The sequence below is a fragment of the Psittacula echo genome (assembly GCF_963264785.1).
Source record: "Psittacula echo genome assembly, chromosome: 4".
Taxonomy (NCBI): Eukaryota; Metazoa; Chordata; class Aves; order Psittaciformes; family Psittacidae; genus Psittacula; species Psittacula echo.
The window spans coordinates 110584054-110611413 of NC_137738.1; the positions used below are offsets into that span (position 1 = coordinate 110584054).

A 27360-nucleotide genomic window follows, 5' to 3' on the forward strand; every position below is an offset into this window, starting at 1 on the left:
ATCTTTTAACTGCCAATTTAAGGGAAATAACCTGGAGAAGTGAGCTGAAGAAGTCAAAGGACTGCATCTGGAGCCCTTCAGTTGCTGTATTGGGTTTGGTGATTAATTGGTTTTTGCTTTGGGTTTTTACCACCTGGTCTGCTACTCAGATTTGTTAGAATTAAAAACCCAAATCCAAACCCATACAATTTCCACAAAGGAAGCTCAGAGCAAAATATGAGGTTCCTGTTCTTTAGGAGGGTTCTGCTGCTACTGATGATTGAGAAAGACCTGCTGGGTTTTGACAGAAGAGGAAAGAAACCCTAATGGACTCTAGTCTCACCCTAGATCAGCCCTGGAGCCAGACGTGGCCTTCTCCACTCATAACGAATGTGAGGTATCTGTCTGGACCCCGTCTTTGGGACTGTGAGGAGAGAGAGCACACACAGAGTGCTCCTCCTGAGGCCTGGAAAAACCTGAGCTGCCATCTTTTTATCTGCTTTTTGAATGAGGTTTTGAAAACATCCAAGGGAATAGCTGTTCATTTGTTGTTATGGGTTTTAAATGATGATAGAATCATAGAATTAACTAAGTTGGAAAAGACCTTTAGGATCATCAAATCCAACTGTTACCCCGGCACTGCCAAGGCCACCACTAAACCGTATCACTGAGAAACCTCATCTACACGGTTGTGTGAATGCCTCCAGGGATGGTGACTCCACCAGTGCCCTGGGCAGCCTGTTCCAATACCTGAGCACCCTCTCTGTGAAGAAATCGCTCCTAATATCCAATCTAAACTTCCCCTGGTGCAGCTTGAGGCTGTTATCTCTTGTCCTATCACCTGTTACTTGGGAGAAGAGGGCGACCACCACCTCACTACAACCTCCTTTCAGGTAGTTGTAGGGAGTGATAAGGTCCCCCCTGAGCCTTCTCTTCTCCAGACTGAACAACCCCACTTCCCTCGGCTGTTCCCCATCACACTTGTGCTCTAGCCCTTCACCAGCTTCATTGCACTTACCTGGACCCACTCCAGCACCTCAATGTTTCTCTTGTAGTGAGGGGCCCAGAGCTGAACACAGGATTCAAGGTGCAGCCTCACCAGTGCCCAGTACAGGGGGACAATCACTGCCCTGGCCCTGCTGCCACACTATTGCTGATACAGGCCAGGATGCTGTTGGCCTTCTTGGCTGCCTGGGCACAAGCCGGCTCATGTTCAGCCACGATCAATCAGCACTCCCAGGTCCTTTTCTGCTGGGCAGCAGAAATGAGGCAATCTTGGTTTGGAAGGTACATATCCAGGAAGTTAATCTGGGGTCCTGCTGTGGGGGGATCATGCTGCTTCTCTACACACCAAGGGCCAAAGGGGAGGTGAGGTGCCTCCAGGGAAATCATGCTTCTGCTTTAGCTCCTCCAGGCTCATGGGGGCCGCACAGCCACTGCCTTTAACATCCTGGTTTTCTTATTAGAAATCTCTGATGTTCAAGAAGAGGGAAAAGAGGACTCATTACTCTTCAACCCTTTAGGAAATGAGATGGAAGCAATGACAAAACAGAGAATAGGCAGCTGCGGAAAGAGCATGAAGGTAGATAGTGACAGAGGAGAGCATGAAACTTTGATTTTAAAGAGCAATGTACGCAGAACAGCCTGGATGCAGCTGAAAAATTTGGATTATGACTCACATCTACAAGTCTTGGCTGGCATCTCTCAGAGGATGTGGTAAGCTCTGTGCTACTGAAACATGCCACCTTTTGAGATGTTTGCATCCCTCACGGTCAGGACTGCCTGTGGTTCTTCTGTGTGCTGCTCACTTCCAGGTACAATACAATATTCAGCTCATGCCAATAAGCCTGCCAAAAATAGATGTATGTCTTATGCTGAGACAGAAGGAAGGGCAAAGATTTAGCCCTTTGGAATAGACATCTCTGGAGCAGGTGATACATTTGACACAGATCTTGTCTTGTAGAGAGGTATTTTTTCTTAATTGTGTTTGTTTTCTTTGGAGTATGAGTCTGATTCCTGTGTCCGTGCTGTTTTGCACAGTAGGTGGTTGAGAGGCTAAGTGTTGAGGAAGGGTAAATTACCTTCAAGGAAAATGGAGAGGGGATACGTCTCAGCACTTGTTTAGGTGGGTGACAGTCCGACATGCTGGGATGTGGTTTGGAAAGAGTTGGCCAAAGTTATTGTTTGTGTGGTTGGAAGTGCTGCTACAAAGCACCTCTAGGGTCACTGCCTTCACAGACAGGGCCCCCATACTTGTTGCAGAACAAAGGGGAGGAAACTTGTGTCCTTTGTGAATAAAACCAGAAATTATGTGCTTGGGGCGCATTCCTAGAAAACAAGTGAAAATTCATCTTGAAATTTCCTCTTGGGATGGGAGGGAATCTATATCCAGGTTATTAATATCCAAGATATTTGTAGCAGTTACATCTAGAAAGGCTTTGCACTGTGGTTGTCTTTCATCCCTTCTGAAGTCAAAGACATGAATAAACTCATGCTGTTACTCCAAAGGTTCAATGCTTTTGAAGTGACTTAGCTCTCCCTCTGCCCTATCCCTACATATAGGAGAGGATGAACACTCCCCTGCAGATGTTCCTGCCCTTAGGTATGTCTCAGTGTTCGCGTTCCAGCTTTGCTGCTGCCATGACCCCGATACACTGCTGAGTTTACACTTTCTGGGTATCAGTTACTATGTGGAATATCTGCCTTCTCCTTTCTTGTTGCTATTGCCTGAATTTCAAGAACATTCAGTCCTGTTGTGTTTTTGGTTGGGGTTTTTTCAGCCTTCCATGACTGGAAGAAGCCACAGAAGCATGGTCACAGGCTTGTTACTTTTGATCCAGCTCTGCTCATCAGAAGGACTGATACAGTGGCTTGGAAGTATGGCCATCCATGGGTGGATAGATGATGGCTCCTTCCAGGTAAATAACAGGGTTTTCTGGATGTTAAGTACCTAGAGTGGTACAAGGCCCTCATAGAAATGTCCCACATTCTGTACATTTCTCTCCAGTCTGTGAACAAGGTCAGGGAAAGTGTTTCTTTCTGAGAGGTGAAGTGCTTTCCTCTGCCTGCCTTGCACTTAACTTGGCTTTGATGCTTCCTTGGTTTCAGCACTCAATGAAGCGTAAACCATTGTCTTTCAGAGCCCCTTTGGTGTTGTTTTCTCTCCATTTGCTTTGTTTGCTTCTGTGATCCATCCCACCGTTTCATTTTTTCCTCCACTGCATTATTTAAGGCAGGAAATAACCTGTTTCCCTGGGGGTGAGGAACCAGGCAATGCTGGACCACTTTGTACCCAAACATACTCCACCACCATGAGCTCAGTAGGCAGCTGGGCTGCTTTGGTTCAGCTTTCAAAAGCAGACTTAGCTGCAACCACTGAATATTTACCTGCGAGGCAGAAAAACTGCTGTGTGCATGCTCTGGGCAAGATAGCTTGCAAGTTGCCCCTTTGTGCCGTGGGAAACATCCCTCTGAGCTATTGTTTTTCCCTTGCTCTATCCCAACCATGACATGCTGCTCAGCACAGTTGGCAGCATGACCCTAGGGGAGTATGATCCCAGGCACCCTCCTGCCCTCTGCCTGCTTTAAGAGGTCAGAGGAAGTTTTCCCAGCTTTCCCTAAATCATGCTGCTGCAGCTCTGGCAACTGGCACAGGAGAGCAGGAACTCCTGATCCCTGTTACGGAGGTTGAACACATGCAAGGCACATTTGTTTCCTCCCTGGTTGCAGTGGCCTGAAGCAGTGAAAGTGTCTCCTCTGCAGCCCGTGTTCCTTCCACCCGCCTCCCCTCTGTCTCCTGGTGTGAGCCCCTGGAGCTGCATACCCTGCACCATCCCAGGGCTGCTCCCAGGAAGCTGTGCCTAAGTTTAGTCTTCCTTTGTCCCCTCAGTTTGTTTCTCTGTGCTCTCTAGTAGGATGTGGAGGTTGCTTTTGCAAAGGCATTTGCTGTCCTTCACTGTAGAACAAATCCAAGTGTGTTTTTCCCTTCTGCTTGTTCAGAAAAGTGTCCTGGCTCACAGCAGAGGAGCAGTGCTCCGAGGCTGGGTTAGGACGACACCTAAAACCCACAACACTGTTCAGGGCTGTGGGTATACAAGATTCCACAAGATCTTCCAGTGATATGTGCAAGTGAAGTATAATATGGGAAAATAACATCAGCAGGTATGACAAGCAAAATTGATCCATTATTGCCAAGTAGGAGGAACACAGGACTTGACAGCCAGTGCCCAAGGGCTTGCCCTGCTGTTCAGCCCAGATCCAAAGCCCACGGTGACTCAGGCTGCAGCAGGCACACACCCTCCCCAGCCACCTGCGTTGCCTTGGGGCTCATCTTCAGATTAAGCCTGGCAGGCATTGAGCGCTACCTCTCTATTCCCAGAACAAACCTTACAGAAATGCCTGATACAAACTGTTTTGTCATCCTTGACAAATCCTTCTGCTGTTAAGTCATTCCGCACTCTCCTCAGCTGGGAGATCCTCCAGGACTTTTGGTATTGATGGCCTCACTGATGCCTACTCCAACAGCATTTTGATTTCCCTCCCACACAGCTGCTAGTGGGAGGCACTGATTCATGCCGATGACCTGCCCCATCCGGGAGCTGAGCTCCTGTGACAGGCAGGTGCTGGAGCACATCCTCAGCAGCTCCCAGCTTGCAAACGGAGCTGGGGTCATTTACACCAATAGAAGATCTTTTCCCAGGAGTCTGAGGTGGTTTGCTATGTGTGGGTATAGCATAGAATCATAGAATGGTTTGGGTTTGAAAGGACCTGAAGATCATCTAGTTCCAACCCTTCTGCCTGGGCAGGGACACCTCACACTAGACCATGTCACTCAAGGCCTTGTCCAACCATAAGGTTGCTAAAGTCAGTGTACAAGAGGCAATATGCATCCTATATAAATGTGTCAATTTCATTATTGAGTGTAGGTGACTTTGTATGGGGCATATGTTTTCCCACAACACAAAAGTTCATTTTAAAAATACCCTGTTCTGTAGGCTTTCCCTAATGACTGTTTTTCCCCACACATCTACTAGCCAACAACATATGCCAGCATTTCTTCCTTAAAAGTATAAACTGGCACATAGCACACAGAGCATGAAATAATAAGATGTGATTAAGACAGTAGCTGGATCTAACCAAAGCCAGAAAACTCATAGCTGAAAGGTCAGACCTTTATTTAAATTGCCTTTGCAATGACCTATTTATTTGCAGGTGCTGTGAATTAAGAGGGAAAGTCTTGTAATGAAAGGACATCTGGCATGGAAAATCTCACCTCAGTTGAAGCTGAACAAAGTTCCACTCACTCCAGAAGGTAGGTTTCTTGTACTGGGAAATGTCAGTCAACTTCAGGGCAGGTAACCCTATCCAGCATTAGCTGTAATGACTGCATTTCTGGGTAAGATGCAGTATCTGGGCTAGGAATGCTGCTAAATGGGTGCTAAAATCAGCACCAGGGAAATGAGATGATTCTGTGATTAAAGACACCAGTGTGGGGATAGGGGAGATGAGTGCTGTGCCCTGCAACACATTTTCAGTGTGACCTTTCACAAACTGGTTTGTTCTTAGTTTCCAGGAGGTTGTTCTGGGTATGTTGAGAGCTTTGAAGAAAGAGTGAGAGGACAGGGCATACACCCCCTTTTTGTCTAACAGTAACTTCCCCAAAAAGGCTGCAGTTAGAGGTTGAAATAACATGGGTTTGTGTCTGTGGTCCAGGTCCCCTTGTTTAAGAAGTGACTGAGCATGTGTTCTGTGAGGTTGGCTTGTCTTCATGTCCTTGTCCCCTCAGCCTTCCTGGGTCTTGGTGATCCCTAAGGAAGCATCACTGCTCTGAGCATGGGCTGGGAGCCAAGAGAGTCAGGACACAGCTGAAGGCAGCTGTGAGATAGCTGCCTATGTGTTCTCAAAGCACTTCTTCCCTCTACGGAATGGCTGGACCTATAGGGCAGTTGCTTGCTTTTGTATTTTGGAGTGGGTTTTTTGTCATCTGAGTTCTCACTTCAGTAAGGAAAGGTTGGTCTTAGTTTTGAGACATGTTTGGTGCTGGAAGCAGAAAGAGGTGCCCATGAGGTGAGTACCACATGGAGTGGTGAGAAGCATATAGACAAGTCCCATGTCTGTGTTTTTGTCTCTGTGACTGTTAATGCTGATCATCTGGTGTTCAAGAATAAACCTGTTGTATATGAATTAAAGAGAAAAAATCCACTGGGATGAGAAAGAACAGACTGTGGCTAAAGACTGTTTTGAAGATTGGGGAAGTACTTCCAGAGGCAACAGTGAATCAGACTCAAAATGCAGTGGTGTTCTGGACAAGGTGCAGACTGATTTCTGGCCCTTCTTTCCTGCTTCTGCTTCCATGGGGTGCCTCTGCGGTGCTAGTGCTTGTTGAGAGGAGCAGGTATCAGCACCTATCCTTCCATGAGGAGAAGGAAATGAAGCCAGCTAAGCACAGATGCTTTTTGTTCAGTGTTTGAGTGCAGCAGGCATGCTCAACAGCCCTGGTCCCTGGTTGTCCTCAGAGCTACTAAGTCTGGGTGTGACAGTCACCCATATACACTGCCCAGCCAGCACTGGGTGCTCCCAACCTTGAACGGAGGTGTCCTCTTAGCTTTGTTCCCAGTGTAAGTTTGCCACACTTGGCCCATTTGAGCTGAAATATCTCTGCTGAGGTGGCCACTCAATGTGGATCTGCATTGGAGCAGGAGCCATCTGGGAGCTGTCTCCTCCCAAAGCCAGGGTTTGACACTTAGTTCACCTCACATGAGAGCTGGCAAAGCCAGCCACTATGGCTTGCTCTTCCCCAGGTTGCGGAGCCTCTTTCAGGGTCACTTTTCCTGCTTTTCCCACTTGCATCACCTCTCTGCTCTCAGGGTTACAACTGTATGTTGGGCCTTTCATCAGGGCTTGCACCAACACATATCATTTTCCTCCCAGTGTTTAAAATGGTTTCTGCTCAGCTTTTCAAACATCACATGGAGTGGCTGGATGGAGTCACCCCTATGGGCCTCCTGTCTGAGTGTGGTCAGCACCAGCTGCCAGCAGAAAGGCTGAGGAAACCGTGGGGTGTTGCAAATCCAGAGAGCTTGTGCCAAAGAGAATGTCCTGCACCTGCTTTTTCAAGAGATAGACCTGAGGACAAGGTAGTGTGGCATCAAAGGTGCTGAGGACCCCAGGGAGAGCTGCACCACCCCATTCCCATGGGAGCCTGGCTTCCAGCTGGTCAAGGTCTGGAGAGGGAAGCAGTGGCAGGCTCCCACATTAGTACCACTGAATAACAAATCACAGCTCTTGGCATCTGCTGGTTTCCACCTTGTGAGGACATTTAATCTTGAAAGAGCTTTTTTCTATATTCCTTGGCAGGCTGTGTGCTGGCTCCGTATCCCTGGCGAGGGGCCTGCAGCACATTGTGAGGCTTTTTGGCTGGAAAGCTGCAGGGGCAGACGTGTGTGATGGGGTTTTGGATGTCAGCAAGGATGCCCATTGCTCTCTGCCTGGTCCTGCCTGTAGGCTGCCAAGTGCCAGCTGCAGTGAACTTCTTGCAGGAGGTGCTTTTCCAAGGAACCCAGCAGGAACCAAATACCCAATCTCTGGTAGCCACAAAACCATAAACTTCTCTTCAAGACCAGCTAGATGAATGAGAGGAGTAATGAGTGCCAGGCACTGTGGAAGTGAATTTCTGCCAGACCATGTTGCTATCTCTGAGAAGGGAGGGATCTTTGGAGAAGGGAGAGAGTGGTGGCCCTGATGTGGAGCCATAGGATCCCTGTGTATCATCTATGCTTATAGCTTTGGTATGCCAGTGCTGACTGGCTTGTTTGTACAGAGGTGGCAAAGCCAGAAGGTTTGTGACCATGTTTGAAGAGAAGGACCTAAATTAATGTTACTGGCACATGGATAGAGACCTAAATTAATGCCTCCCTGAGGGATCAGCTCATGTCCATCCTCCTGGCCAGTCAGCACTTGCACAGTGCCAGACTGCACCATGCCCAACCAAAATGGCTGGAACAAGAGGGAGGGAGGTGAGGACAGGGCAGGATGGAGCAGGGGAATGGGTGGGCTGGGATGCAGGAGCACACTGGGATCCCTGGGGAGAAAAAAGATGCAGTCAGAATCTTTGAATTCATGTGTCATTAATTCTGCCTCTTGCAGAATAGCTCTTCCACTCTGAAAATACTCTCATTATCCTTGAGAGGGACTTTCTTGGTTATTGCAGGGTTGGAGGGAAGGCTTGGGTTGCATTTGAAAGCCTTCATGGTCAGGGAGCCAGACTCTGGTGTCTCCTCCTGCAAGGAGAAGCAGTTACTGCCACTTGGCTTGCAGAGCCACTGTGTGTTGGGCTTTTTCCCACTAATCATTCTCACTCCCAGCTGCTTATTCCTACTGATATTACTTATCGTGATGGCTGCTTTTTCAGTCCCAGGGCAGATGATTGCTCTACTGGCTGGTGTGCTGCAGTGGCAGGGAAGGTGGTTTATAGAATCACAGAATGGTTTGGGTTGGAAAGGAGCTTAAAGCTCATGCAGTTCCACCCCCCTGCTATGGGAGGGCCACCTTCCACTAGACCAGGTTGCTCCAAGCCCTGTCCAGCCTGGCCTTGAACACTGCCAGAGATGGAGTATGTCTTGCAGAACATCAAATCAACACTGAAATGCAGTGTCTCTGCTTCCTCTGCCTCGCTGTTTGGGTGAGTTATCCGATGTCCCTGGACTTGTAATAGGGGAGATGAGACTGGAAAAAAATCAAGAGCAAAAGGATGGTGGTGCCCAATGAACAGGGGTTTGTGCATGAAGAAGTCAACATTCCTGACAGGCCGCAACTTTTCCATCTGGCATTTTGCAGAGAAATTATATCTGTCATTTGCCTCTGGAAAATTGTTCCTACAGCACAAATGTAGGTAGTTATTGTCTTACCCAGGAAGGAATACCTGAAAACTTAGGCATCTCCAGCAAAGCCTAGAATGACAGGCAAGGGATGTGCTTTCTGGTCCTGGGTCTCTACTGGTATCATTTGAATGTAGTCTCTGAAATCAGTGGAGCTAGACAAATTTACACTGATGGAGTAAGTAATATCTGCCACATATTTTCAATTCCCAAGGCTGCCTTTAAGCTTAAGCCTCCTAAGCCTTTTTTATAAGCACACAGCATTTCACACAGAGAGCCTAAAAGTCTTAAAATCAGCATATGCAAAGAAAAAAGGGATTTTCTAGTGGGAAGAGATCTTAGCAAAAACTCCTCTTGCATTTTGGAGGTTTTACTCTCTCTGTCAGGAGGTCCTCTTGCAGCTGGATTTCTGCTTTTAGTGTCAATGGCAATTGAAAAGAGGGGATTGAAAATTCCGTTGGCGATCGCTTTTGCTGTGTGAGTACCAGTGTCATGAAATAGATCTCTCGGCACTGTGCTTTCAGTCTGGAATGATGTGTAAGGGCATAATGGGATTTTTTTTTTCAATACATGTATCATTCAGCATTAAAAACTTTCCTTTGAAATCATTATGGTCTGTTGCAAAAACCTATGTATTTTTATCTTACAATATTGAAATTTGCCTCTGAAATTTCCATGACACTGTCAACCACAGACCAATATTGTTCTTACCGAACAGAACCCTTGCTGAGAGTCAAAAGTGCTATAAATATTTAAAGAAACGAATTACTAAGTAAGCCAGACTAGTGCCCTAGTCTGTAAATATTAAATGGAACATACACAGTTGACAAAACGCAGACAGAAACACTGAATGGGGCCGTTTCATCGCCTAAATGAAATTATTTGCAGTGCAAAGGCAACCGTAAAAGTCGTTTTTGCTTAATGACAAGCAGCACTCGGAATACGAGGGCTTAAGTCAGCATTTTGCTTGCTGAAAGAAAATTTCCATCCTGTTTTACAGTCTACTGCACAAGCCCCGGGCTGCTTCACCAGGGAGGTTACCAGCATGGTTAATTGCGTACGTAAAACATTGGGGGGGGGCTTGAGCAGGGGTTGTTTTGTGGTTCTAGGGGTTAGGGGGTTTGGATGTACAGCTCCACTGTGCCCAGACTGGAGTGTGAGATGCTCCATAGCTCTCAGGCTGCTCTCTGGGCATCAGCTGCCTAGGAGCTCTAGTAACACAGTGACGCTGAGCATCTGAAAGCAGGGCCAAGGCGACATGCTGGCAGCCTTTGGGGGCTGCTCTTTGTCCAGGACGTATCTCTGGTGAGGAGGGTGTTGGGATGCTGTTACTTCTCCTTGAGCAAGAGCAGGTGTCTGGGGCTGCAGAGGTCGCTCTTGTTGTCAGCAAGGCAATTTAATTACAGCCAAAGCTAGGAGAGGATATAGTCATGGCCAAATTCATAAAGCCATGAGTAATCATGTAAGGGCTGCCTGAGCTCCTGTGGATCCAAAGCTGCATTTTAGCTTGATGCCCAGTTCATCTGAAGTGGCAGGTTTTGACTGGGACTCCAGCACATCATTTTCTGACAGCAGATCAGGAATTTATACCAAGGTGAGAAGTGGCAGCACAGAGAAGATGAAGAGACTTGTGACTAAAAATCCCAGCAACGCAGCAGTATTAGGCAAATTCCAACTTTCTGTTGTAGGAGGGCCGGAAACACACTTATCATTTCACATCAATGTCATCTTTGCCATGGGTGCCATACCAGTGTAATTTCAAGAGCTAAGTTGCGTATACTGCCTGGAGCAAGCAAGATCAGTGAGTTGCTATCAGGGGAAGACCTTGGAAGTGGCACTGCTTTTTAGGGGTAATCATGCTGACAGTGCCGTTCCCAACGTCTGCTTTTTGTTTATGTATTTTTTTCTGTATTGCAGCATAATGTAGTTTTCTCCCACCTAAGCTGGAGAACACTAAGAGGAATGATTGGGGAGGGATGGGAGATAGGTGTGAGTGGTGTGTATGAAGATGTTCATGTGGAAAACCTGGGATATCAGGGAAATGGTTGTGTTTCAGGTCTTCCCTCTCTCACCTTTGTTTTGGGTTTGGCTTAGAAGGTTTTTACAGCTTCTGTAGCCTGTAAGTCTATCCAGAGGCCGTGAAGATTTGTGTCAACTGACATAGAGCTTTTACCAGAAGACCACAGCAGAGTCTGTGCATGCATTTTTAATACTCCTTAACAATTATGACATGTCTTATAGGTGTATTTTAAACCTTTTTTCAGTTTGGCCATGTAACATTTGACCTTATTCCTGTCATATAGGTATATCACTGAAGAGCTGGAGCTAGAAGGATCCTGCATGGAAGAGAGTTAGAAGGGAGCAAAATCTTCTTTTTTCAAAGAAGACCTAGAAAGACAATTGAAGAAGAGTCCACCTGAACTTTTAAGGTTCTCTTGGTTCTGAAGCAGGAATATCCTGCAGATTCTTTAGATTTTCTTTGAAGAAAGCCTTTGAGACTAAAGATTAGCAGTTTCTAGCAGTTGTTTCTGTACTGCCTAAGAGCAACGTGTCATGAACAAAACACCACTGTGTGAGGTACCGTGCAAGTATAGTAAGGAAAACAAGATAGTTGCCCACATTACAGAAACTACGTATCTGTACCACACAGCGTCTCTTCACAGCTCCTCTCTCAACTGGAGTTCAGTTTGCTAGGCAGTTCATTGATGCCGTGTGCTAAGGCCACAGGCAGTGACAGGCATATTTAACTTTCAGGGGGAAAATGACCCAAAATACTTCAGTGGAGCCAAAAGATGTGGTTTTAGACTGAAATTGAAAGCTGATGATTGTGTAAATACAGAATTAGGTGGGTTTATATCTCGGTGTATTCAGGTGATTTGTATCTTGTGGACTCAGTTTTGCTGTGAGGGTGCATTTTTATCACTGTTGGGTTTTGGATAACAGGCTAAACTGAAAGGTGCAGGCTGAGCACCCATTACAAGTAACAAACCGTACCAGCCTGATGTGCCCAAGCACAGGCTGCTGCAAGGTGTGCTTAGAAGCATTATGGCTTATTTAATAGCAGTATCATTTCATCTCCCATTGATTTAGCTCAAGCAGACATTGTTCCTGATACCTCTGTCCCTGTCATTTGTCAGATCCTCCTGTAGCTTGACAAGCAAGCTCCATTCATTAGCATCACTGCAGGTGCGTGGTACAGGATAAATAATCTCAGTAAGAAGGAAGAGGTCTGAGCGTGGTCCTGGCTGCTGCCTCGCACAGAGGCTTTGGCTGGAGCAATGCAAGGATTTTGGGGTGTATATGGGCATAGGCACCTCTTCTGCTTTGCCAGGTCCCCTGTCTGGACACAGTGCAGATGAGATCCAGCTGAGCACTGGCCTGTTCCTTCTCTGGTGGATGTGTCTGATCGATTTTAATTCCTCATATGAACAAAGAGATGAGCCAGGCACCTCATCCTGCCTCACTGTAGAGCTACTAAGATGATAATTGAATTCCTGGGGCTTGGTTCAACCGTGTGCTGCTCCAGCTCTAAGCCACTGTAACAGTTGGTACTAGTGAGCTATGGGTGAATATATATAGAGAGTGATGTATAACAACAGCAAAGCCGAAGTATGTGTGCAACTCCATTATCCGTTATGTTGCAACCAGCACTGCATATGCATAAGACCTCTGAAACAATTTTTGCTGCCATTAGTGAAGCTGGATAGATGGTGTCCCTTGAGGTGCTGCCTTTTCAGATTTGATTGGTGTTTTCTCCAGATCTGTCCCCTTAGCACATTCTGAATGAGATGAATTTGTTCCTGAAATGGTCTGCAGGATTTTCAATCCATGAAAACTAATTGGCATCCAAGAATGAGGATAATCCAACTAGCATATCTAATTAGAGGAAAGCAATCCTCATATTCCCCAAGCAGTCTCAATTTAGAAGGAGCTCAGACACAGGAACTCGCTTGTCATCCTTTGAAGTTCTTGCTTCTAGCATGAGCCAAACATGTTTGGGTTTTTCTAAGCATTTATATTTGAGAGAATCCAGCAGGATACATGCTATTTATTCATAGCACGATAGACTGTCACAATATTATGAGGCGCATATATCACTGCAGTCAGAGTTCTGACACATCTGAGAAGGGAGGTTGGGGTGTGCCACTCACAACCCATGGAGTGAAATGTGCCACTGCCTGCTGTAACCTTGACTTAATGCAGTCACATCTCTTTCTTAATCCAAGGGAAAACTCATGCCAGCTGATACCTAGCTGTAAAAGCCCATGTGAAGCAACACTGTTTTGAAAACACATGCTGACCTAATTAACTGTGGGCAAGGTGCTTGGATTTCCTCTGTCTTCTCTATCTGGTTTTCCAGCACTGGAAAGAAAAGTCTGTAGGATGATGTTTAGAAATCCTACCCTTGGGTGCTGAAGATGGAATTAGATATATTCCATCCAGTTCTGTTCCAGCTCCTGTCACAGACCTCCTGCAGAGCTTGCAAATCTTTGTAACCTCGATTCTTATAAAATCTGAAGGCGTTTTTTTAGACCCTGATGTAAATGATGGCAAAACATGCCCTGGCAGTGCTCTCACATCTTCTCTTATCAATGGCACATACAGGGCTTCTTGATTCTTTGGGATCAGCCCACACAATGCTGAAGTAAGGGAGCGTTTCACAGAAATCCTACAAGTTGAATATAAATAAACCAACTGGCACTGAGAAAACAGCCCTGAATCACAAAATGGATTGGAAGGGACCTTAAAGCTCAGCTAATTCCAACCCCCGTGCCACAGGCAGGGACACCTTCCACTAAACCAGGTTGCTCCAAGCCCTGTCCAACCTGGCCTTGAACACTGCCAGGGATGGGGCAGCCACAGCTTCTCTTGCAGTGGCTCACCACACTGCTGCAGTGAAAGGGATGGATTAGAAGCCATGTGAGGCAGGGGCGTGGGACTGCGTAGTCTGAGCTGTGTGTTCTGCAGCAAGAAGGCTTCTGTAGTAGTGATTGTACTGATCATCAGCAGGATTTATGGTACAGGTACTTAATATGAATACCTCATAGAAACTAAAAAAACTGGCCATTTTTACTCAGCATCTTTGTATCACTTGTCTCTTCTGACTGTCATGTCCAAGTTAAGTACAGCCAGGCAAATGCTGGAGTAGAGCAGTTACACAAGGATAACCAGAGAGTGCTATTTATATGCCTGGGGAAGCACAGAATTCTTAAAAGACAAATATTTCATCTAAAATTCTTTCTCGTGAGCAACTGAGGAGGTTGAGGCCAGGCTGAATCCTCAGACAGACAGGAGAGGACATGGAGGCCTTGGAGACATTGAAATCCTTCATAGTCCTGGATCAGGCTCTCAACCTCCCACAGGCTGGTGACGTCCAAAGAAGCTTCTGCCTGTGGAGATGGGGCTTGTATAGGCAAGAGCAGCATGCAGGAGGGGGAGGTTGAGGGAAGAGTGAAGACATTGCAGAATGGATTTGCTTTTCATGGTGGCCAGGTAACAAGGGGCTCTGCTTGCAGAAACTGTAATCTGAATGCAAGGTGGACAAAGTACTTTGTGCCCTAGAGGTAAAACAAGTTTCAAATGGAGTTGGAAGTTCCTGGCTTCCTTCATGGACAGATGGAGCTACATGCGAGTTTTATTGGAGTCTTGTGTCCTTGTGTCCTGTTTTATCTGTTTAAAGGCTGTCTGCTTATAGCAGCCTGGTATTGTTGATACACAATAGACAGTGCTATTGTGCAGTATTGTGCAGAATGATAATAGAGATAACTGCCGTTTTGATGTATAGATCCATTGTCCTCCATGAACACTGGCAATTAGAGGACCACCTGCTTAGTCCTGAGAACAAACAAAAAAGAACAGCTGAAAAATACGCGTAATTTGGAGATGGCCCTCTAAGAGTTAATGAAAGGAAAAGCAAAACAAGTTCTAGTCTTACAATGTCTTTGCCTGGCTCTGAAGGGAACCCGGGGGAGCGTTCACACTTGCTCTGTGGAGAGCTCATCATAGCCTGTAATTTGTGCTTTCCAGTCCATCACAGACTAATTGGGACAGTGAGGCTGTCTTAAGAAAATTATGCAGACCTCCATCTCTGTAGGTTTGCTGTGGCTCCCCAGAGCATCATCACAGTAAATACGAGGTTTGCCTGTGGAGATAGATGCTGAGAGCAGTGATTTCCCCAGTAAAGCTCTGGAGGAACCCTGCCTGTCATTCACGCACCAGATGACATAAGTACCAGGATCACTTTCCAGTCGTTCTCTGGTTCGGGGTTTGCTGTGTGAAGGGCGGGGGGGACACAAAATGATTTGAATGGAAGGGACAAAAACCTTGCAGGAAAAAAGAGACTGCTGCAGCATTGAAAAGGCTTTGGTCGGAAACGCACCTGGAAAGGCAGCGGTGATTTCTTGTGAGAGCTGTTCCAGAGGGCTGGATTACCGCACCTCCTCCCTGTAGGCAGAGGCTCAGCATCCTCTAACGGCGGGAAAGACCTGAGGACGATCCTGCATCCTGGGAGCTGGGGAAAGGGGCAGGAAATCCCGCTCTTCTCCTTTTCTTAGGGGATGGCTACGGGGGTGTACAGGGCTATTAGGAGTATGGACGGGGGCAGGAGGAAGATACCTGGTAGTTAGTTGCGAAGGAAGGGAGCACGAGCTCAGCTTCGCCGGCCTGGGAGAAGCTCCCTCGAGGCCGGAGTGGAAAGGATGGAGAAGGGATGGAGAAGGGATGAAGATGGGATGGAGGCGGGATGGGGAGGGGGCGGCCCGCGGTGGGGGGGTGTCGGTATCGGCGCCGCCCCCGGGGGCTTGCAGTGACGCAGGCTCCCAGCGGCGCCCCCCGCCCGTCTCCTCCGCCCCCTCTGCCCCCTTTAAATAGCGCCGAGCGGAGCCGAGCGGAGCCGAACGGAGCGGAGCCGAAGAGAGCGGAGCGGAGCATGGGGCCGCTGGCGCTGCTCGGCCTTCTGGGCGCCGCCGCCCTGGCAGGTGAGCGGGACCCGAGCCCCCGCCGCGGCCGCTCCGTGGCCGTGGGGCGGTTGGGAGGGGACGGGCGGGTTTTGCCTCTGGAGAGCGCTGGAGCCGAGGGGTGACGCCACCGCTGGGTCATGACGTCATGCCCGGCCCGCCCTGCGTCACCCCTTGGTACGAGGCAGGGTTGAGGTAGGGCCAGGGAGCCGTATCCGGGCTGGTCCCGCACCCGCTGCTGCTGTGCGCTGCTCCCCCTTTATCCCTGGAAGTGCTCAAGAACCGTGTAGGTGAAGCCCTCAGTGACATGGGTTAGTGATGGTCTTGGCAGTGCTGGGATAACGGCTGGACTCTCTGATTCTATGGTCTATTACAGCCCCGCTCCCCACCCTCTGTACACGTTCTTTCCACAAATCCTATTCAAGTGGTGCTGCTAGGTATTTGCCACCTTGTTCTTAATACTGAGGGATGACTGTAAAGTAGCAGCTCTGCATCTTTAACTAACACAACACCATATTCTTGGTGTTCGGCACTAAATATTAAACCCACCCTGTGAAATGAAGATTAAACACAATAGGATGAGATAGTGGCTCAGCTTTATAGCTTTTTATATGTGCTACATCATTTCTTGAATGAATCAGTGTTGTCCTGTGATGAGTAATTCAGCTTTAGGTCTATTAGAGGTATCCACATCAAAATGCTTCTGGGACTTGTACTTTGTGATGAAGTTGGCATCCTTCAGGTACCTTTGTTGTAATCAGAAGGGAAGGTGGAAGGTAGGTGAGAGACCCCAGCTCCGAGAAGCTCACCAGACTTATTTCACAGAGCCCACGGGGATTCTTTGCTAAGTTTGTTTTTCCTGTTTGTGCCATAAAAATAAGTCGGGTACCTCTTTACATCCTTGCTTTAAAACGGCAGAGAGAATCAGTCAGCTAAGGGACTTTCTTTGGGGCTGGGAATGGGTGAAACATTAACTTCAAGAACTTTCTAGTGCTCCTTCTGCAAATCAATATGCCAAAGTTCCTGTGGTCTTTCCTAGGAAAGGTTCTTGCTGACATTTTGATGAGCAATGGCACTGCACTGAGTCATCAGCATTAAAGGAACAAAGCCATGCGGGGATTTCATCAGGCACCCACCAAAAGATGTGTCCCAATCTTGGAGACACGAGCAAAAGCCACGTGAATTTGTCCTGCATTTCTCATCCTTTTTATGTGATCTTCATCAGCTCTCAACACCTCTGCAAAATCAAGTAACCTGATCATAACTGCCTGGGCAGGTTTGGCTCAGGAGGGGGAAGCAGACCCAGGGCTTGGCTTTACTGTGTGGGTCTGCGTGCAGGCAGGGGGAGGTTTTCCATCTCGGTCCTTGCTCTGGCTGTGTTTCTGCTGTGAATCCCTGCAGCTGTACGTCTGCTGGGTCGGAGGGCGCCCGGCGCTATCAGCGGTGCCAGGGCGATGGCTTCATCCCTCCTGACCACACGTGGAGAGGAGAGGAAGGCAGAGGTGCTGGGCAGCCATCTCCAGCTGGCGCGTGGCCCTAAGGGAGCTCTTGCCAGCTGGCATGGGCAAGCGCTGCCAGCACTAAAGTGGGGCACACTCGCTCCCCACGGGCTTCCTATCTTGGCTCTGGCAGAGAAGCTGCCTCAATGTATTATTTCAGGCTCTGGGATGGATTGGACACTCATTTTGTTCCTCCGGCAGGTTAATATGACATATGTTCAGTTCCATTTGCTTCTTCTGATGTTACGATTGCTGTGCTGTCATAGCCTAGCCCGTGCTTCCTCTTTGTGCATGCCAGCTTTCATCAGTAACCAAGCACTTGCTTGGTCATGAATCTATCTGTAGATCTCCTTAGAGAGGTAGGAGCTTTGGAGTGGCAGGGCAGAGGCAGTGAGTACAGCCTGGCTTTATATTCCTGCACCACTGATGTAGCGCTCAAGTTGGCATCTCTCATAGCAAAAGACATTCAGAAGTTTGTTCTGTGTTTTATCACATCAGCTGGGTGTAACTCGCAGGAGATGCACTGTGGCAGCATCACAACCAACAGGACAAAATCAGATGTTTGCTTTTTTACATGTCATGATCTCTCATGGGCTGGAGGACCAGAGGAGCCTCATCAAGAAGCAATGAAGTGGGTCGTCCCCTCTCTTTACATGCAAGTGGTGACTGTGAGCAGCTCGTGCCGTAAGAGCAGCGTCTCCAACCCCTTTGGGATTGGGAGAATGTTCCTTTAGTGGTTAACACTATTTTCTAGTAGAAGGAACTTTGCTGCCAGCCTCCTACCCCCATGTGTACGTACATCCTTATCCTCAGATGGAGGATGCAGGCAGGTTGGGCTGCAGCAGCGTCAGCACTGTGCAGCGTGGTAGTTATTTGCATACCAGGTTAGTAAATAAAGTAACCAAAAGCCTGGCTCAGTCAGCCCTGAAAGCAAGAGGTGGGGAGAGGGTTGGCTCTGATAGCACCATCTCCCCCCACACCATCTGGCATTCAGGGGAAACGATGGGGTAGGGATGCAGTGCTATTTTGGGGGAATCCCTTCTGTGCTAGCCTTGAGTGGGTTCCCTTCTCTGAGCGCAGTTGTATACGCAGTGAAGAGACGGGGGCTGGAGAGGCACCTTCCTACGTATGTGCTTGGGGAGCAAAAATAGAGGGCAGCGGAAATACCAAGAGAGTTATTATTGTGTTGTGTTCAGTTATTACACACAGAGTCAGTGCTCAAGGGGATGTCTGCTTCCCCTGCAGGCACAGAATAGAACAAAAGGGTTTGCTGCTGTCAGCAGTACAAGGCTACAGGCTCCTGCCTGCTTTTCAGGAAGCTTCCTTGGGCAGTATTGGTTTTCCTGGCCACTGTATTGTAGACTGACCCCCTTCATCTCCATAACCTGCTCTGTGCTCACCTGATACAGAAGAACTCCGTCCCCAACCAAGTAGCATTGCAGAGAGGGTGATAGATGAATTTAAGACTTCCCTGACTTGTGTCGAAACTTCAGAGCTGCACCCCAACTGTACCTTTGTGTACTGTGATTATGTACCATGCAGTAAGTCCACGAGGCCACAATACAATGAGCCTTTTCTCTACATACTGGTGTGTGGCTGGCAGACTTGCTTCACTTCACTTCTGCAAACCTCAAGGTGGATGAGACTTGACTTGGTTCTTGAACAATGCAGCCAAGCTCATTAGGCAGCTGGAGACATATTGCAGCAGTGATGGCAAAACAAAGCAGCATGGAGGCTGCATTTGCGACAGCTCCCTTCCGTAAGCAAATATGTTGGACTGAGTAGAACTGGTGCAAGGAGGTGTTAATACCCCGCATGTCCTCAGGACAGAGACTGAGGCAGGTTGTGTGGCTTCCTTCCGGGGCAGTGTTTTCCACTGGGATTTGATTTTTCTTATTTCTTGGGGTGATAACGGCCCACTCGGTGAATGGAGTTTTCCTTGTCCCTTCTGGCTCTGTCCTTCCCTTGAGATGCCACTTCCCATCCAAGTGACACAGGATTTCTCAGCAGGACTAGGACAGCAATCACTTTAAAGTCTTGAAGAATGGTATCCTAATGGGGACGTGATGATGGGGCACCCAGAGCCCCTTGCAGAAGCCAAAAGGTGCAAACTGGCCTTGCTTGTATCCTGGTTTTTCACCACCAGACGGGTGCAGCTACGTGAAGATCTAACTTGCAATAAAGCTTTTGTCTTGGAATTTGAGCATTGCTTTCTGTTTCTTGGTGTGTGTTCTTTTTGTGGGTAATTTGACTGAGAACTCATGTCAGTGATGCTTGTTGCAGGATTAATGAGTCTGTAATAATCTGTTTTTCTTCTAGGTGTCAGTGCAGTTCCAGTGGAAAACGACCATGTTGAAGACATGGTGAGTAGCTGGGTGTGAAAGCAAATTTCAGAGAGAAAATGGCCACACGCTCTCCTTGTTTTGTCTTTGAACTCTCAGGGTAATGCTTATTTTCCTTAAGGGTAAACTCTTACGAGATCATTGGTGATGGGGAGCTCAGAGTCCCTTTAGCTGTCAGAAGATGCCTGCGTGCACTTCAGTGCATTTAATGAAAATGGAAGCTGGCTTCTTGTGTCAGTGTGGTGTTACACACTGTACAGCTGCCCCAAAAATGATCTGAAGCATTCTTTGATAGTACATGTTACTGAACTGTAAAAAGTGAGATGGCAACCGTGAAGAAAGATGAAATATCTACAGTTGCCAACTATGTAGTGGACTTTCTAATGCAGTCCTGCCTTCTCCTACTTTGGAAAGAGAGTCTTAACCTGTTTGATTGAATAGATGCCATTAGCTGCTCTCAGACCCTGTAACCTGATGTCAGACCCTCTCCACTGGTTGACAGTGTAATAATTTAGGTTAGTAAATACCTGGTAATAACTGAAAACAATTAAAGCACAAACGTCTCTATGAATGTTTTATTGTGTCCTCTCATCCAGGCACCCAGATTGTCAGCCTGAGGCTCTTGTACTGCTGATGATCTGAGCACTTGCTCACAACCAGCAGCTTCAACACTTGAAAAATGGTGTGTGAATTCATACAGGAGTTCATACCCCGGTAGCACTTAGGACTAGAGGAGGTTGTGTGGCTTCCCTAAATCAGTTGAGTTCCTCTGTTTCCAGAAGCTTACCCAGTTGAATGTTAAGCACTGAAGAGGCAGGGCAGGAAAAATGGAACGTGTCACAGTGGATATAAAAGTGGTTTTGATTTATTGGCAATCCAAGCAGTACTTCTGGTAACACCTTTGCAGCATCCCCATTTGGACAGATCCTGCAGGATACTCCTCATCTTTTGAACATGTGTAGTGTTGGTTATTTTGCTTGTAGGGTGCTGTTACCTCATGTTGTTTGACTCTCCTTTGTACTGAATAGGGTATTTAGTATTTTAAAGAAGCCTGTTACCTATGCAGAGAAAAGGGGAATAAAAAAGAGCTAATGACTACGCCGCTGTTACTGGTATGGGAGTGAGGAGCAAAGCACTTGTTGCCCAAATGCGAGTTGTGTTAGAGCTGGGAATTACTCAAAACTCATAAATGTAAGCGTGAACTCCAGTCCCAAAGCAGCTTTCCTCACTAACTGGGTCAGAAGTAGGATTTCTATTTCTGCTGTGAGAATTTGTTCTCCTATTTTGTCTCTCCCAGGTAACACGGTGCATAGTGGAGGTTCTGTCTAACGCTCTCTCCAAGCCAAATGCCCCACCAATTAATCCTGAGTGCAAAGAAATCCTGAGGAAGGGTAAGTACAACATCACCTGAACTTCTGACAGGGATTTGGTAGATGGATTCTGTCTTGTGTTGCAGCTGCAGAACTGTTATTTCAGCCCATGTGAAGCTGTCAGAATTCTCATTTCCTTCTGTTTAGTCTGTCTTGCTCACAGAGCAAACAGCCTGACCTGGTAACTGTCAGGGATTCCAGGATAACACATGTGGCTCTCTACTTAAGCCACCTGGAGAGTCTGAGACAAGTTCTTTAGGTAGCCTGAGAGGTTTGGGCCACATGGTGAATGCTTCCCAGAGTATGAAATGCTTCAAATAACCACCACTTAAACCAGCACGGCTCCTGTGCCTGGTGGCAACTGAATCAGTGCCCCGCTCGGCAGAGGGGAGTCTTTTGCTCAGCCTGGAAACAATTTGTGGTACTGATTCCAGAGGTCTGGAGATGTGTGCTGAAAGCTCCCTGTGGATCCCTGTGGAAGTGCTCATTTCAGATGAGCTCATTCCTGCAGCACTGTGCCTAGCTGCCTCAGTGTCAGGTGTAAGCTTGTTTGCATGCTTGATCTCTGTTTGTAGTGAAGCATGGTTGAGTTTGACACCCTGCGAAACTGCACAACACACACGTCTTTCTCCTCTGTCCAGTTACATTTATGTGATTACAGAACAATAAAAAGGCTCTTGACCGTACCTGCCAGCAGGAAGCAATCATGAAACCCATCCGACTCCTCTTTGTTCATAGAGGAATGCATGGCCCTAATAAAGTCATCAGAAGACAGTGGGTCTGGGGCTTTGGGAATACTTGTATTTGTCCTCAGCTCCAAATTTCTAGGAGATGCTGAATGCCATCAGGCATCGAGCTTTGTTTATGACACCGTTGATTGCAGGAAAAAAAAGAGTACATTTGCCATGTTCTGGAAAATAAAAGCATGCTTACTGCAGAGAGCCAGGGTAAGGTCTGTATTTTTGCCATTAGGCAACTAATTCACTGCACAGGATACCAGGTGATGGGAAGCTTTTCGGAAATAAGGAGTTATTTTTAAACCTGTGCAGCCATTGTCTGAAAACCTCTAGGAATCATGAGCTATTTCTGATGTTACCGGGGCACAAGTGAAGCAACAATATCATCATAGAAATAGACCGTTACTGTTGTGGTCAATGTCAGACTTTCATTTAGCGTGTTGGAAATAGTGGAAGGAGCAGCATTTGATTAAATAAAACTATTATGAAGTAACTATTTTTACTCAGTCAATTTAGAACTTTTAGAATGTGCTAAAAGGCCCAGATATTTTTGAGTATCTTGAAAGAGATGGTTGTCTTTTTTGTGAATAAGAGTATGCGATGGATAAGACCTGGCATTCAGAGAACTGAACAAGCTCCAGATCCCATTGATTTTTTTTAATGGGAATGAGAGTGAATTTAATTCAATACTAAAAATCTGATCACAGACAGAGAAAAAAGCCAGAAAGGAAGAATTATTCTGGAAGTTTCAGTGGAACTTATATAAACACATAATTAAATGGAAAGTAGTTAATGCTTGTCCAGGCAAACGTACAAAATGTTAGAAACTGGCTAATTTGAAAAGCAGAATTAAAACATTGATTCTGTCCAAATCTTCTTGTTACTTTGGGAAGACAGTTATCTATTTAAACTGAAAACTCCGCTGCAGTGGAGAGTTGGATGACTGCATTATGATGCTTTTGTTGTTATAGGTGGTAGAAATGACAAAGAGAGAAATGAAAACAAACAACTCGAAGTGAGGCATTTGAAAGACCCAGCAGAGACTGAAAAACATCAAACTGGGAGTGTGGAGAAAGAACAGAGTCAGATAGAAGAGGAGTCTAAAATGTACATGAAAGGAAGTGATGAGGAGAAACTTGATCATGAAGAAGGTAAAAGCCAGGAAGAGGAGGATGGACACTACGCACCTATGCATACAGAAGAAAAGAAACACTATCAGGGAATCAGAAAAGAGCAGGAGAAGAGCTACCTCAGTGAAGACAGCAAAGAGAGCAAGAGCCTTGATGAAGAGGCAGAGCATGCTGTTCTCAACAGGAAGCCCCACTCTGGAGGCACAAGCACAGAGGAGCTGCCTAATGGGAATGATCAGCACCCCATGGGCCACTGGCATTCAGAGGAGGGAATGAAGAGCCCTTATAAAAGAATTCATGAAGGTGAAGAGGGAGAAGCAGAGGAAGAAAAGAGTGAAAAATACTACCATGAGTCTAAGGTACACGGTTTCTCCCATCAGCAAGAGCATGAGGAATCTGATGAAAGTGAAGAAACAGAGGAGGAAAAGCAACCCTCCAAACCCAAACGTTATCAAGGGAAGCTCAGAATGGGTGACACCTCTGAAGAAAAGAGGGGCCATGGTGGTGGGAAAGAGGAACAACATGAGGGATCAAACAGAGAGGCAGCGCTTCTCTGGGACAAAAGGAACCACCATCAAAAACACTATGAAGAATCTGAGCAGCAGCGTGAGGAAAAGAGTGGTTACCAGGGGAGGCATGGGTCTGAAGAGGTGGAGGAGAAGAGCCATGCAGAGCGGGGAACTGAGGAATACAGAGAAAGGTGGCAGCAGAGTGAAGAGAGCAGTGAAGAGAACAAGAAGCATCACCACAGTGAAGAAAGTAATGAGAAAGGGCACGAGGAGAGGAGACACCGTGATGAATTGCGTGAGGCAAGGAGGCACCATCCTGAGGAAAGGACGTATCTTGGAGATGAAAGCGAGGAAGAGCTGGACAGGTACCTCAGTGGTGGCAGCAAGGAGAGGCAGCATCGTGCTGGAGGGAGATACAGTTCGTGGGACAATGAAGACGAAGGGGCACAGAAAGCGTACACTCGAGAGCGCAAAGGGCAGGCCAGAAAACACTACAGCACTGAGGACAGTGTAGAGCAGCAGCGCTACCCTGGCAACAGTGAGGAGGAAGTAGAAAAGAAGCATCACAGCAGTGATGAGATGGAAAATGAAGAGGAGAACATGGAAGAGGGAAGATACGCAGAGATGGAAGAGTACAGAAGCCGTCTCCCTGCAGAGAATAAGAGAACCACAGCGTCCTACAGCTCTTTCTACCCACTGCTGTGGTGGAAGAGTCAGCGTTTTGAGAAGAGAGATAGCGCAGGAGAGCAGCTTCTGGAGGGCAAAGAGGAAGGCAGGCCCACCCTGGACGAGAAGAGTCTTTTCCCTGAATATAATGACTATGACTGGTGGGAGAAAAAGCAAATCCTGAGTGCTCTGAACCACGGGCGCAGCGAGAAGAATAATTTTGGCAAGATGAACAGATACGATATGAAAAGGCAGTACAAGAAGATGGATTCACTCGCACAGCTCCTGAGTTACAGGAAGAAATCAGCTGAATTCCCAGAGTTGTACAGTTCTGGGGAAGACATGAAAAAACGTCACATCAGGAATGACAGAAGGAGTCTGAGCCAGAGGCCTCTGACAGAAGAGGAGGTACGTGTGCCGGTGGTTCCCTGCAAAGCCAGGGGAAGCTGACTTCACATGCACATTTCTAAATCCATTCCCAGGGCAGCTGGTTAACTGCTTATTGAAACACAAGCATGATTTAAGTCACACTGACAGGTCTTAAATGATACAAAAATCTGCTTTCTTTGAACAAATTCAGCAGAACTACCCTAGGGCGCAGTTCATACAATAAAGACACATTAGATATATTAGCTTATATCTGCTGCAAGACAAGGAAGAGAAAGGAGATTTTCTTCCTCTTTGGGCCCCCTAGAGTCTTGCAGACTAATAAAACAGCAAGGAGCAGAGAGGCGATTAACAAGCACCACTTGGTCTGTCCGGTTGTTTAAATTGAGTGAAAAGTGAGTTAGACATTGAGTAAAATGGAGCTGTCCATTGACTTCTGCTGTAACAGCAGAGCAGAGCCTGGCTTGCACTTGTAAGCCTGCTTCGTGCATGTAGTTCCCATGGATGTGAGTCCTTTTCTTGTTGAACTTCCTGTTATGCTCTGGAACCTCCTGTTATGTCTAGGAAAACTGACTCTACACCCATCAGCTAGATGCTCCTCATGTATGTTACTGTATCTATTGCACAGAGCTGGGCTGGGAGCAGTGGAGGTTTAATCCTCATTTACATAGAGGTTAAATAGTGTTAGCAAGTCATAGTAATAAACAAGAACTGGCTGCATGTATTTCCCCCACAGCATCTGTTAACGTGGAGGTGTTCGTCTTGTTGCACAGTGCTTGCTGTGTGCCATAAACCTGAACCACTGTGATCACAAGGTTGTAGTCTCCTAAGGGATCTTCACCTGGGCAGCAAGAGAATGCACACCTCAGGGAGCAGCAGCTGTGAGATAGCAGGAGGTCACTGCTAGATAATCATAGAATCACAGAATGGTTTGGGTTGGAAGGGACCTTAAAGCTTATCCAGTTCCAACCCCTGCCACGGGCAGGGACACCTTCCACTAGACCAGGTTGCTCCAAGCCCCATCCAACCTGGCCTTGAACACTGCCAGGGATGGGGCAGCCACAACTTCTCTGGGCACCCTGTGCCAGGGCCTCAGCACCCTCCTAATATCTTATCTAAATCTCCCCTCTTTGAGTTTAAATCCATTCCGCCTTGTCCTGTCACTACATGTCCTTGTCAAAAGTCCCTTTCCATGTTTCTTGTAGGCCCCCTTTAGGCACTGGAAGCTGCTCTGAGGTCTCCCTGGAGCCTTCTCTTCTCCAGGCTGAACAAGCCCAGCTCTCTCAGGCTATCTCCATAGCAGAGGTGCTCCAGCCCTCAGAGCATCTTCCTGGCCTCCTCTGGCCTCGCTCAAGCAGGTCCCCGTCCCTCTTGTTCTGGGGGCCCCAGAGCTGATAATGGTGCTTTAAAGCTAAGAACATCAAGCTGTAATTAGGCCAGGTCTCAGAATGAGCATTTTAATACATTCCCCAGCCCTAATTTGGTTAAAAGGAGGAAATTACACAAATCCCCAAAGTATGTGCTGCAGGTGCTGCTGTTAACACTGCTAGCCCTAGCAGCCTGCCCAGGGACCAGTGAGCAGCCAGAGATGTCTGTCTCTTGTTCTCATGGAACAAAACATTTGCCAATGTTATTTGATGTGTGAAATGCTCTTTATTGTTTCCCCAGGAAAAAGAATTGGAGAACCTGGCCGCTATGGATCTGGAGCTGCAGAAAATAGCTGAGAAGTTTAACGACAACAGGAGAGGCTGAAGATGAGCTGCTTGGCGCTTCAAAGCTCAGTGTAGCTGCACTCACAATACCTGTATTTTGTGGTAAATTCACTGCCACTGGATTGTTGTTTGCCCTAAAGACAGGAAATACTATTTACTGTCCACTATAGTGTAGTGATTTATACAGCTGAAAATGTCTTTGATTTGCTATTATGCTATTGAGATTTGAATAGCATGAATTTTAGTATTCTACCCTTTCATGCAAGGCAGATATTTTTAATATGCTTGTGAAAATAATTGTGTTGGTGTTCTTCAGAGATATATTTGTCTGAGTTTGAAATAATAAAAACCATTGATCTTGGACAAAACTTTCTCCTTGCTTATTTGATTGATTGGGTTATTTCAAAGTAAGCTGTATCAGATTGTGTACAAAACATTGACTTAGAATAGTTAGGGTTGGAAAGGACCTTAAGATCATCTAGTTCCATCCCCCCTGCCATGGGCAGGGACACCTCACACTAAAACTCACACTGACTTGTGTTTCACCAATGATTTTCAAAGTTACAGGGAGCCTGCCCATGCCCTTTATTTGGCAGTTAGCAGGAGCACAAGAGGTAAGAAGGAACAATTAATTTGCTCCAGTAACTCAGAAACATCCTATGAATTATTTAGTTTTGGAAACTAGTCATTAAAGCAGCAGAGGCTGCAATGCCAAATGGATGTCTGTTAATCTGGAAAGCACGTGGTGTTTCAGAATCAATGCATTACATGGTGGTTTTGCCACTTACTAAGACTGGGTGGTACCATTACTTTAATCACCTAATGAATATGCTTTGCTAATGATGTGTTCTTTCTGCCTGCTGCAGGCAAGCAGGTCGTGGCGAGCAGCACTGCAGAGCCTGTATGTAGCACTGGAGCAGAGCTGACGATGCGCAAGGTGAGTTTCCCAGCAGGCAGCGATGGGGCAGGATGGGCTCTGTAATCACTGGTAGGATGCCTTCCATGAGTAAATGATGCGTGGAAGGAACCACTCAGTAACCTATGAAGCTGTGTGAATTACAAAGCAGTAAAAGAAATGATCCCATAATTAGTTTCAATTACTGCAAGTATCTGGGGTTCAATTTAATTAAACTTACCCAAATATGTTTTTTATAAACTTTCTGCTGTGACAGTGTCTTGTTTGTATGGTTTTAAAAT

The 27360-nt window shown here is 46.8% G+C and overlaps 1 protein-coding gene across 1 annotated transcript; it reads left to right on the top strand.

Moving 5' to 3' along the window:
* Nucleotides 1–288: 288 nt before the first annotated feature.
* On the top strand, nt 289–26203 carry CHGB (chromogranin B; the record flags this gene model as incomplete). Its single annotated transcript, XM_080616009.1, has 7 exons — nt 289–376; nt 2760–2897; nt 5191–5290; nt 19630–19673; nt 20950–21043; nt 22731–24472; nt 26120–26203. Exons 3-7 carry the CDS (start codon nt 5221–5223, stop codon nt 26201–26203), a joined length of 2034 nt encoding a protein of 677 aa, XP_080472135.1. The 5' UTR covers nt 289–376; nt 2760–2897; nt 5191–5220.
* Nucleotides 26204–27360: the final 1157 nt, after the last annotated feature.